This window comes from Labrus bergylta, chromosome 3, assembly GCF_963930695.1.
Source record: "Labrus bergylta chromosome 3, fLabBer1.1, whole genome shotgun sequence".
Taxonomy (NCBI): domain Eukaryota; kingdom Metazoa; phylum Chordata; class Actinopteri; order Labriformes; family Labridae; genus Labrus; species Labrus bergylta.
The window spans coordinates 2,182,189-2,194,460 of NC_089197.1; the positions used below are offsets into that span (position 1 = coordinate 2,182,189).

General features: G+C 42.1%; 1 protein-coding gene across 1 annotated transcript in view; it reads left to right on the forward strand.

Moving 5' to 3' along the window:
• The first annotated feature begins 4,785 nt into the window (after positions 1-4,785).
• The window catches only part of LOC114921503 (adhesion G-protein coupled receptor G5), a 14,171-nt gene continuing 6,684 nt past the window's right edge, over positions 4,786-12,272 (forward strand). Inside the window, exons 1-8 of the mRNA XM_065952449.1 lie at positions 4,786-4,904; positions 6,757-7,280; positions 7,370-7,445; positions 7,559-7,700; positions 8,752-8,868; positions 10,291-10,401; positions 11,416-11,461; positions 11,943-12,037. Of these exons, the coding sequence (XP_065808521.1) occupies positions 4,897-4,904; positions 6,757-7,280; positions 7,370-7,445; positions 7,559-7,700; positions 8,752-8,868; positions 10,291-10,401; positions 11,416-11,461; positions 11,943-12,037 (1,119 nt within the window). The 5' untranslated portion in view covers positions 4,786-4,896. The remainder of the gene's footprint in view (positions 4,905-6,756; positions 7,281-7,369; positions 7,446-7,558; positions 7,701-8,751; positions 8,869-10,290; positions 10,402-11,415; positions 11,462-11,942; positions 12,038-12,272) is intronic.

The following is a 12,272-nucleotide window of genomic DNA, read 5'->3' on the forward strand; positions in this document are numbered from 1 at the left end:
TAGCTTTTTCTTAAAGGTGCAGAGGGACTCTGAAGATCGCATGGATCTGCACTTCACATTTTATATTTCACTTCTATTTGCTTTGACCACCACTTCTCTCTCTTTAGCCCACAGCAACTTTAGGATGAATGTTTTCTGGTCCAAACCCAATGCTCATACGCATAGTTCATCTTCAGGAGGGGGGATTTGTTTTGACACAAGAGCACACAAAAGACAGCACAAGGACAATGATCAGGTTTGAGTTAAAACAGAGCTAAAAATCAGATAGCACATCACTATAAAACATTGCAGTAAAATCAGTCAGGAGCTCACACCAACATGGAAACTTTTACTAAGTTTTGTAAAGTGCAGTATGGAGGTGAGCAAATGTGCAAGTAAGGTGCAAGAAGAGCAACCCAAGGGTTAACTGCTTTAATATACACTGTGGACAAATGAGACCTAGAGTCTTCTGGTGTTACTCACTGGAGCTCTGAAATCTTTGATACCTGTGTTTATTTTTAGATTTAGATTTAGATTTAGACTTTTGGAAGGTTGTCTTTGATTGCACGCACTAACTTCAGTTTGGTATTGTAGAAACCATTGAACCTGATCTCTGTGGCCCGAGGTCATTACAGAGGAAGAGGTGCAACACACACACACACACACACACACACACACACACACACACACACACACACACACACAAACACACACACAAAGGACCACACAACCTCTCTAAAAGCGTTTGTCATCAATAATCTAGCGTCAGTGAAGTCAGGGAAGCTGTTGTTTTACATCTGTAAAAAGCAGCTCATCCTTATCATGAGAGTGTTTCTATTTAAGCTGACACGTTTAAAAAATGCTGCGTCGACGTTCACACAGAGCATGATTTATCACTCAGGGGTTTCCAGTTAGTCACGATGAGCATCATAACACCTGCATGTGTGTGAGTCTGGTCTCTTTTCTCCCAGGTGAGCAGTTTGTCCCAGGTGAGATCAAACCCCCTGCAGGCTTCAACATCAGTCAACCTCTGCCCACGCACGAGTGATCTCAACCGTCCCGCCATAAATAAACCCGACACAGGGAAATGCCCCCATGCATGAAAGCGCTCATTCTCGTAGATCTGTTCTAACACTGCATGTCTTTGTTTTCCAACATTTCGCTTCCAGCATAAAGAAAATCTTTCTTTAGTAAAACAAAGCGCTTTGCCTTTTTTATGTTCCATCCGTGCATCATGGAAACCGCTTCCTTCGTTTGCGGTGGCGGACTACAGCCTCAATGTGCAGGGGTGATTCTAGAGTTAATTGGGGGCCCCTCCAATATTATTATTTTCATCTTTCCATTTTCACTCCCAGACAAATAATTCCTCTTCATTTTCCTTTGTTGACATTTTTTGGCTTTCACAGCAAAGGTGTTTGTCAACACTTAGCAGGGCATTGAGAGTGAGTGCTGTCAGATGGGGCCCCCTTAGGGAGGTTTCCTACTGTCATTTCAAAATCTCCTCCTCGCTGTGAGACAACAGCTCTAACCTTTTATGTACATTTGATTTCAAATAATCTAAAGTCTAGTTTCTGTTCCTTTTTTTTTTTTTTTTTTTTACATATATATGTATCCAACCGCGGTCTCCAGTGACTCCTGCACTCCTCGATTCTGCAAGGCGGGGATTGATTATGAGTAATGTCCATGTTGCGTTCTAGTGCTTGTGCAGCGACCGACGCTGAAGCTTCGCCTCTTCCAACCTTGCCAGGGCCAAGAGTGTATGGAGCACTCAAACATCTCAAAATGAACCGGGTCTTTGGGGGGGGTCACACCTTCTCAGGTACGGTACAGTTTGCCGAGTGTGCTCGAAATGACATGAATGTTTTGAACAGATATTTAACAGCATGGCCAACAGGTTACCCCCTGAGGAAGTTACACAGCGAGATGCGTTGTTTGCTCAAAATAAAATATTTAACAGCGTTTGAATCAAAATGAAATAATGTGCAGGGTGAGAAAACTGTTGAGTGTTTGTAAATGTTTGGTGACTTTGTGCTCGGACAGAATGAGAAAGAAAGACTCTAAATAAAACATAATTTTGTCCTTTAGGAGGAATAATCAAAGGAAAACATTCTGACCAGGTCACACGCCGTGTCGAGGATCAAACCTGATAAATAAACAAGTTAAAAACATCACAATGTGCACTTTTCTTTTCTGTTGGTTCTGTTCTGAACACCTGGAAGATAAAAAACACCTGCATGCCCAGACTGTAAACTCGCTGATGGATAAACCACGATCTGTTAACACACACACACACATAAACACACACACACACACACACACACACACACAGCTGTGGAATGCATGAACAATCACAAGCTACAGGTGGGTCCATAAACACCTGTTTGTCCACATCAAAATCGAGCAGGTGACAGCAGTTGGCGTCTAAAGTAGCTCCGTGTGTCTGACAGCGATGGACCTCCGATGGAGTTTTTCTAAGAATAATTCAAATAATTCTGACGCTTGTCGATATAAATTTGACGGCCATATGAATAATTAAATGTACAGACCTCCTCATCCTTCTTATAAAATCATGCTGAAGTTATTTTAGGACTTTCTTTTAATTTCTTAATCAACAAATCAAACTCTGAACGTCACTTTTCAAAGGTTCTTAGCAGCTTCAGTTAGCATTACAATATGTCTCACTACCTTGCAGCACATATTGATTCATGTACAAATCCAGAGTCCACTAAATGAATGTTCCACCTTTCAGTTTTCACACATCTCCAGCTGAACATATAGGACACATCATCAGTGTTGTACCCTGGAGTCATTGAGTGTTTTGGATTCTACAAGTGACACCCTCGTCCAGGCGACCTGAAGCCTCGTCCTGATCCAAGTGGCGCTCTTCTGACCCCTACATAGCGTCTGTTATACCCAGGGCCTGGCTCAAGTAATGACTGGCAAACCCTCTGCAGTCCCCCTTTGACTCGCATGCACCTGGACCTCCCTGCATTCCTGCAGCGGTCCTCCACCAGCTCCTGGTTCTTGGGTGATGTGTGCTGTATTAAATAATAAAATCATGAAATTGACATGATTAGCAAACCTATCATTATAATGAGTTGAACCTTAATTACAGTAATGAGAGAGGAAAAGGAGCTTCGTTTAGAAAGATGAGATTTAAACTCAGTGAGGTGTAGTAGATCTTGTGATGTTCTGCCGCCCCCTGCTGGTGAAAGCAGTGCTTCAAATACAATTCAACCCCTGCACACATATTTTACCCAGGAGACTTTTAGAACAATTTTGATTTAAGTCATACTCCTGTGGGCTGGATTCTGGACACAACACCTCTTTTTAAAATGACCTCTTGACGTGCGTAAAAATGGTTCAGAATCTCATTAATTAGTTTTTTTATTTTGCTTTTGTAAGTCTGTTTTATAGAATGTTTTAAACACGTCTCAAGCTTTGCAAATGTCTCTCACACTTTGTCATTTTGGTTTGCACTTCCCAGTCTCTGTAGCCTCAGGGTAATAAAATACAGTCACCTTAAACAGCCTTAAATCAAGTGCACAGAGGCGCTGCTTCACCACAGGAGAGGCAGGCGACTGCTCGGAGCCCCGGGCTAGTAGGGGTCCCAAAGGGGATGACAAACATGAAACCGTGGCTCAAAATGTGCAAAGTGCTCTCAGGGGGGGCTGTCCCATCTGACAGCACTCACTCAGAAAGAAATGTCAATGACTGCATGTTGCTGGTCTTTGCTCTAAATATCGGCATGCAAGTTTATGTTTCACAATTTCTTTGTTGATGTCACATGATTCACAACATGCCCCGAGTTACATCTGTGAAATTTTAACCCCCTGCCAACCTTCTCGTGAACCTCAGATCCTCAGGCAGTGCCCTTCTGGTTGTTCCAAAGTCGAGGCTCAAATCTAAAGGAGACCGAGACTTTGCGATCAGAGCCCCTCAACTTTGGAACAACCTGCCTGAGTAGTCAGTGGCATCTTTTAAATCACTTCTTAAAACTCACTTTTATAGACTTGCTTTTATGTGATTTCTCCTTTAAAGATCTATCCCTTCCTTTTATTAATTTTATTGCTTTTAACCTTTTTAAATTCCTACTCATTTTATCGTTTAACTCTTCAGCTCTCTGTTGCTTTATTCATTTAACCAATGTCCCGTTTATCCCTTCTTTTTATCTTCATTCTGTGTTTACAGCCTGTGATATGATGTCGTCCCACTCTCCCTCAATTTTATTTTTTTTCTCTTCTGGTTGATTTTAAACAAATTTTCCTTCATTGTACTGAACTGCCTCTCTTCATACCTGCCTGTTGAATCTTATTTCCTGTTATTTGCATTTTTTAAATTTTGCCCTCTCTGTTTGGCCCGTCTGTTGATCTCTGTTATGTTGTTGTGTTGCTGTATTTGCTTTGTCTGTCACAGCACTTTGTAAACATTTGTTTTTAAAGGTGCTATATAAATAAAGCTATTATTATTATTATTATATTGGTGATGAACGCTGATTGGAAGGGCCCCACAGGAATATTTGCCTTGGGCCCCAGCAGACCCTAAAATCGCCGCTGGATGATGTGCAATATAATGATAACTTCTTTATGCAGTGACTGTCTTTGAATGGAGATAGATCTGCTGCTGAATCTGTTTACAGAATGAAAAGGATAATTACAACGCTGAGTATGGTTTTTTCCCTCGTTGACCCACATTCTCTTTTGCCTCAGTGGAAGTTTTTATATTTCTCACAGCTTCCTCTTTTGTCTCATTGGGTCATTTACATGTTGCGTTTAGTTCTTCTTAACTTCCTATGAAGCTCTTTGATTCAGACCGGTTTCCTCACTTAACCCTTTTCCTGTCGTCGTCGTCGCAGCAGCTGAACCCTCGTTACTCTACAGACTAATAAATAAATTAGTTCTACGAGGACGCAGCCTCATGAGCAGGTAGGCGATGAATTGATTTTAACCTCTTTATGTCGACGTTCACATCAGCGATGATTTCACTGAGAGCACGGAGACGACTAGTGTGACCATCATTACTGATTCTGTCTCGGTTCAGATCAATGAATATGATTGGGTGCTGACATCCCGCTGTGTGTGTTTGTGTGTGAAGGCTTGACACATACCTCTTTGTTTTAAATATTAATTTTATTGAGCTGCTGTGGCTCAGTTGGTAAAGTCTGTCATCTCTCAACCAAAAGGTCTGCGGTTAAATATATTTGAATTCTTGACCAGAATTGATATATTTATGGACGATGCTAAAATAAATGCAGGAAAGTGCCATCGTTTGATTTACATTCATCTCATAGTGGAGACACAGAGTCCGTCTTTTCTTGTCTTCTGACTACTCAAAGCGCTTTTACGCACTGCAGGTCACACCAACACATTCACACCTTGATTCTACAATTCATTTATGAGACGCTTTTACCTAAAGTGAACACAAGCGAGGATCTAGAGAGGGGGACACAACGACAGGAAGTGCTAAAAAACAGCTTTAAGTCTGATCGGACACACAGGTGCTGACAGGATGTGACCACAGGTGCTGACAGGAAGTGACCAGAGGCAGAGCACAACATGGACAGCTGTTCTTGAGAGCTCTAATCAAAACCATCCTAAAATCGTCATTTTCAAACAAAACCATTGTCATCTTCATTAACGTCACCAATTATATTAATCTTCAGAAATAATGATTACCACATGTTGGTGATGAGCTTCGGGCTCTCTGATGAAACAGAAAGCAGTTCTGAAAGAGCATGTATCTCACCGATGGACTCTAAATGAGGGATGCCTAAATTGAGGAAGTTCAAATGAGGTAGATTATACTTTTAACTACATTGTAAATCGCCCAAAAGAGGAAAACTTGCTGTCTAAATAAAAATCTCCTCTGCACATCATATGACAGAGGTGTTGTCAAGCAATGCTGGGGCGAAAGCATGGTTGAGGCACACTGGTGTATGAAATGAAATAGCAGGGAGTTTGAAGAGATTTTTTAATTTGGCTGAGAATATTTTTGTGGTCATATTTTTGGGCGATTCTTTTCTTTATTGTATAGAACAGCTGAAGAGAGGCAGAGGCTAAGATGCAGCAAAGAGCCGAGGTCAGCTGCCGGGATGAGGACTACAGCCTCCATGGGCAGGGGCGATTCTAGAGTCTGTTGGGGCACTAGGCAAAAATTCATCGGGGGCCCCTCCAACCAGCGTAAATTATTATTTCCATCTTTCCTTTTTCACTCCCGGACAAATAATTCCTCTTAATTTTCCTTTGTTGAAATTTGTTGGCTTTCACAGCAATGATGTTTGCAATGCTTAGCAGGGCATTGAGAGTGAGTGCTGTCAGATGGGGTTCCCCTTAGGGAGGTTTCCTACCGTCATTTCAAAATATGCACATTTTGAGGCAATGTTGTGGTTTAAAGTTTGTTGGCCGTTGGGCGCCCCCTACTGGCCTGGGGCCCCAAGCAGTTGCCTGCCTTGCCTGTTGACAAGCAGCGCCTCTGTCCATGGGGTTACCGTCACAACCGCTATAGGCGATCCAGCACCACCTTGTCCAAGAATTTTCAGGGAGTTTCTAACAAAATCAACCTTTATTTAAGCCTCGAAAATCATAAAGTATAAATTCAGGAGGATAGTGAAGGAGATGTAAGCTCCAATTTCCCCCAAACAAAGTCTAAATCAATTGTCCAAAACAAATCAAACATTTCATTTTTAAAATCTGATTTTGTGTCGATATCTTGGCTGTGCATTGCACAATATATGTCTTTTAAAAGGTTTTTTTATTCTATGTGAATCCTCATCAACAGGATGGACCGGTGGCTCCTTTGTTGGCTGGTCCTGTCTTTGATGGCTCTAAACACCACCTGTTCAGGAAACAATCGGAACAGTAGTCCGGATAAAAATAAGGATCAATACTTAGGTCCAGATCCAGCTCCCGCTCATGTTCGAAATCAAGATTCGGAAGAGGACATAAATCAAGATTCTGAGGAGGAAGGTAACAAAAATTCAGGTCGGGAGAGTCATCAAACTTTAGGTGATGATAGTCAGGCTCAAGAAAGGGGTGACGGTCATCCAAGTCCAGATTCAGGTGGGCATATAAATCAAGGTTTAGGTAAGAATCCAAATCGAGAATTAAATCCGTCTCAAGAGCCAGATTCTGGTCGGGATGGTCGGGATGGTCGGGACTGTTCTGACGGTTCATGTCAGAATAACAGTCTGGGTTCAGGAAGCAACAAACGTTTCAGTCCAAATGGGACTAGAGGTCCAGGACGAAATAAAAACAGCGGACCAGTAAATCGTCAGAATCGTTGTCAAAGAACAGAGACAGCAGGTGAGACGCTTCAGCATTCATTATAGATAGAAAACATATGAAATATTGTCAAGTGTGCATCAATCCATTAACTCATTCTTACCCTCCAGGGATTAGTGAGGCCATAACGTGTATGGAGAATGTCAACAGCATTTTGAGAAATGGAAACCGCCAGGACACCATCGAGTAAACGTTTTGTTTTATTGTCTTAAAGTTTATTTTATCACTGGTATTAAGTGCTTTAGCTTTAGAGACACAGAATGACTTATATATGGATTTATTTTGGGGATTTTCTTTAGAGCCATGGAGAGCTTGGAACAGGTTCTAGAAGCAACGGAGGTGAACGAGACGTCATCCATGTCTCGCGACAATGTGGTCGTGTTCCTGCACAGACCTAGAGGATCCTTTGCAGGTCTTCAGATTTCTGCGAGTAACAGTGAGGTAAGAGCTTATTTTATTTTACGCTATGTCATTGTGATTTTTGTAACTTAATGGTTGATTTTTGGCTTAACACGGTTGAAGGTTGACTTTATCTGGATTTGCTGAAAATCTGGATTTATACAAAATGGTCCATCCATTTTCTACCAGTTGGGTCCCAATGGGAGAAAGTCAACCCAGACTTCCCTCTCCCCAGCAACGTTTCAAGCTCCTCCTGGGGGATTCTAAGGAGTTCCCAGGCCAGACGAGATATATAATCCCTCCAGCGAACTCGGGGTCTCAACTCATTTGGGTGTGCCCGGAAAACCTGATTAGGATCCAGGAGGGATCCTAATCAGATGCCTGGACCACCTCAGCTGGCTCCTTTTGATTTGAAGGAGTAGCAGCTCTACTCTGAGCTCCCCCCAAATGTCCGAGCTCCTCACACTATCTGTAAGGCTGAGCCCAGACACCCTCCAGAGGAAACTCATTTCAGCCGCTTTTATCCGCGGCTGTTTTAATTTGGTAACTACCTAAAGGTCATGACCACAGGAACGAAGATCGACTGGTAAATCGAGAGCTTTGCCTTCAGGCTCAGCTCCCTCTTTACCACAACGGTTCGGCACAACACGCACATTACTGCCAATGCTGAGCCATCCACCTGCCCATCTCACAGTCCATCTTACCCTGACTGTGAACAAGACCCCGAGATACTTGGGACAGGGACTCACTCCCCTCCCGGTGAGGGCAATCCACTGTTTTCTGGCAGAGAAAAATGGCCTCGGACTTGGAGTTGCTGACACTTAACCCAGCTGCTTCGCACCCGGCTGCAAACCGATCCAATGCCTGCTGGAGGTCCCAGCATGAGGAAGCTAACAAAACCACATCATGTGCAAAAAGCAGAGAGGAGATTTGGCCGATAGCAGAAATAAGTTTGAAAACCACTGCGAGTCTAACGTTTCCTGCAAAACACATCAGCTTCAGATAAGCCTACTGGTGCTGATAATGTTAGGATGCTAATATGCTAAACTTCTGAAGTATGTAGTAATGTTTCTCTTCCTGTTTTCACCTTCAGGCCACATCAGATATGGCCGTCACCAACAGCAGAGTGAATGTTCGCCTGCCCAGCGAGATTAATGTTGGATTAAACACGGTGGTGTTCTTGATGCTTACGTTGCCCGGAACAAACAAGGTCAGAAATCACAGTTTACATGTCAAATTCGTTTGAAGCACTACAGTCAAAAATGATTACGCATAACTATGTTTGGTTCATACATTTTAACATTTAAAGCTTTAAGAAAAAGACTGCTTTGCTTTCATACAACATAACAATGCTGCTAACTGCAGAGCTAACCGATAGCACGGCTAGCTATACCCTTAGCAGTAGTCTATTTAGCAACGCTTTCTGTTCTTCAGAAAACATTTCTTTATAAAGAAAAAAAACACCAAAATCAGACTCTAAAGTTGCGTATGGTTTTTGCACTGCAGTTAGTCATCCATGGACTGCAGGGACCGCTCAGCCTTTTTCATTTTGTGTTCTGATAATCAATGATTTAGTCGGCTGTTTTCAAAACCAATAAAATGCAGTTTAGTGGATGCAGTAAATACTTTATACTGCGTCCAACAGCAGTATGTAGTTATGACCTCCAGTCGGTGGTTATTCTACAGTACACCTGTCCCGGCTAAGCTGGTTCCAGTGTTGGAATGAGGAAGTAAACAACAACCCAGCTGATGTCAAACGCCGCTACAGTGTAGATTCATAGATTCATTTAGATTGTCATGATTTAGAGAATCAACAAAGATAACTGGTGGTACCTTTGTGTGGTTAAGTGTGGATTGTGATTACTTCTTCTGTTACGATGGACGTTGCTGTCCGTCATCGCAAACTCTGACCTGGTGCTTTGCATTGTGGGAAACAGTACCCAAGGGAGAATGTTCTGATGTAGACTGGAGATTTTCCCAGATTTTTTGGCGTACTCTTGATCTCCCATTTATTTTCCGCACAGCTGTTGTCTGTTCCACTGAGCGCCCCCTACAGGCCTGGAGCACTTCTGTTGTGATGTCAGGATTTGCTGCATGTTTCATTTTTTTGGGTTGTTTTTTGGACTTTGCATCTTTTATGTATTTGCAGCGGGTTTGCTTGGCATGCATTTGTTTTGGCTTATAAGAACATGTTGTGTAATTTTGAGATGTGGCTTCTAATTTGGATTTTTGCCATTTTTGTTTTTATTAATTTATCCCATATTATCAGAACAAATCCAATAAATATGGCACACACAAAGGAGGAGGCATAGATCTCTGATTTTTTAAACTCTGCAATCACAAACAGCTAGACAGGTTTTTAGGGGAACTATGACAGCAGCATAAATCTCTCACAAAAGAGGAACACACGTCCTCACACAATATCCTCAAATGCGGTGGTGCAGCTCGCTGGTTTGAGTAACAACTGTGTTTTTCTATATAAGAGGTAGTTACTCTCTGCTCTGCACCATTGTTCTCGGCAGGACGTGCAGAACAAGCTCAGAAATGTTCTCATGTGGGTTCACATCGAAAGGTTGTTTATAATATTTCTGTAAATGGTCAAACTAACTGATGTCTGTTTGTTGTGTTTTAGACCTCGGAGGTTTTATATGAGAACAGACTGGTTGGCCTGAGTGTGAGTGGAAGGAATATTTCCAGACTGCAGGACCGAGTCAACATCACCATGAATTCTGCTGCCATGAATGTAACTTCTCTCCAAAGATTGTCTCTCAAAATGTCACTTGCCCAAAGGAGTATTAGGGCCACATTAAGGGGAGATTTCGAGTTTAAGTCGTAAAATTTATGAGAATAATGTCATTAATTTAAACAACTGTAAAGGAAGAATGTGCAACATGTTTTACATAAATACGGCAGATATCAAGTCTGTCCTGTGTAAATGTGTCTCTGAGTCCTGACTGTCTACAATGAGGGAGAAGCTCGAGTCCCGCTGGCTGTGTTGTTGTCAGAGCCGTGTTTACATGGACGGGACGGCCGGCTCCTCCCCTTGTGTATAAAAGCTGTTTTAGTCAAGAACTAGAGAGAAGAAGAAGAACATACTCACTGATTATTTGGATGTTAGTAAGAGTTTTTAGATCACGCTCATTCTGTGTCAGTTTACATGAAATGTGAAGCTACGAGCTAACTAAAGAGCGCTAACATTAGCATGCTAACACAACAATATGAAGCTACGAGCTAACTAAAGAGCGCTAACATTAGCATGCTAACACAACAATGTGAAGCTACGAGCTAATTAAAGAGCGCTAACATTAGCATGCTAACACAACAATGTGAAGCTACGAGCTAATTAAAGAGCGCTAACATTAACATGCTAACACAACAATGTGAAGCTACGAGCTAACTTAAGAGCGCTAACATTAGCATGCTAACACAACAATGCAGGACACAGGTGATTGCAGCTCAAGCAAACGTCAATTTTGTCTTGCGCTTAATGGTGCTTAATCATGGCGCGTTTCTAATTGATAACTCCTTTGTGTGAACGCGAGCAGGGGGGGGTTTGGAGGTGTGTCTCTGGAGGACAGCGGAGGCTTCAGTATGGAGGAGGCGTGGCCAAACAGCAGTTTGTTTTGGTTTTCATGCTGGTGCTCCAAGGACACATCTACTGGATCAAAAAGTTGTACATTCTTCCTTTAACGTGGCCCTTATACTCCATCATAAATCACATGAACTCGACCTAACATTGTTTGTTGTTGTAAAACAGGAGACCCAAAGGCCCAGCTGTGTGTTCTTAGACTTTTCAACACAGAGTGAGTAATGAAGAGGCATCAAAACCGCCATGAACAATAAATAAAAAGTGTGTTTTCTTAAGCTGATGATGGTTACGAGGTATGGAAGCCCTAAGTGGACTTGCATGGATATATTTAACTTACTTTGTAATTTAATCAAGGCTCAAAACATGGAGCTCGAAGACATACAAGAATGCCACAGAGATTTAAAAATGAACATAACCCCCCACTCTACAAGCTGTAGTCTCTGTCCCTTTAAGAAAGCTCACACTCCACAACAAGTTCAGCCTATTTGTGTTTGTTTTGTGCTTTAAACTCTGCTGATATACAAGAGAAGTACGTCTAGATCTGGAGAATTCATCGAGATGAACTCATCAATATCCAAGGAAAACATGAACATGTGTCCCCTTAGGGCTTCCGTACAAAGGGAACATGTTTTTTAATGAGATAAAACTGAGACAGAATGATTTGTATGAACTGTCTGTTTTGTTTGAATCACCAGACTACAGCACAGACGGCTGCGACACCTTGTGGAAGCCTGGTCAGAGTCACATCACCTGCTCCTGCAACCACCTCACATACTTTGGCGTGCTCCTGGTACGACATCACGGGCAGCCGATGAAGTAGAAATGAAAACACACGACACACTGTTGGGATTTGTTGTTTGAGAAGTGCATCTCAAACGTATTCTTTTTTTTGTGTGTGTAAGGATCTGTCAACGATACCAAAACAGAAAAATTTGACTTTCTGCAGCAGACATTTTTTTTACACCTGACTATTTGAATCGTCAAAGTAGGAAAATCGTCGCCAGATTTACAATAGCTTGATTCCA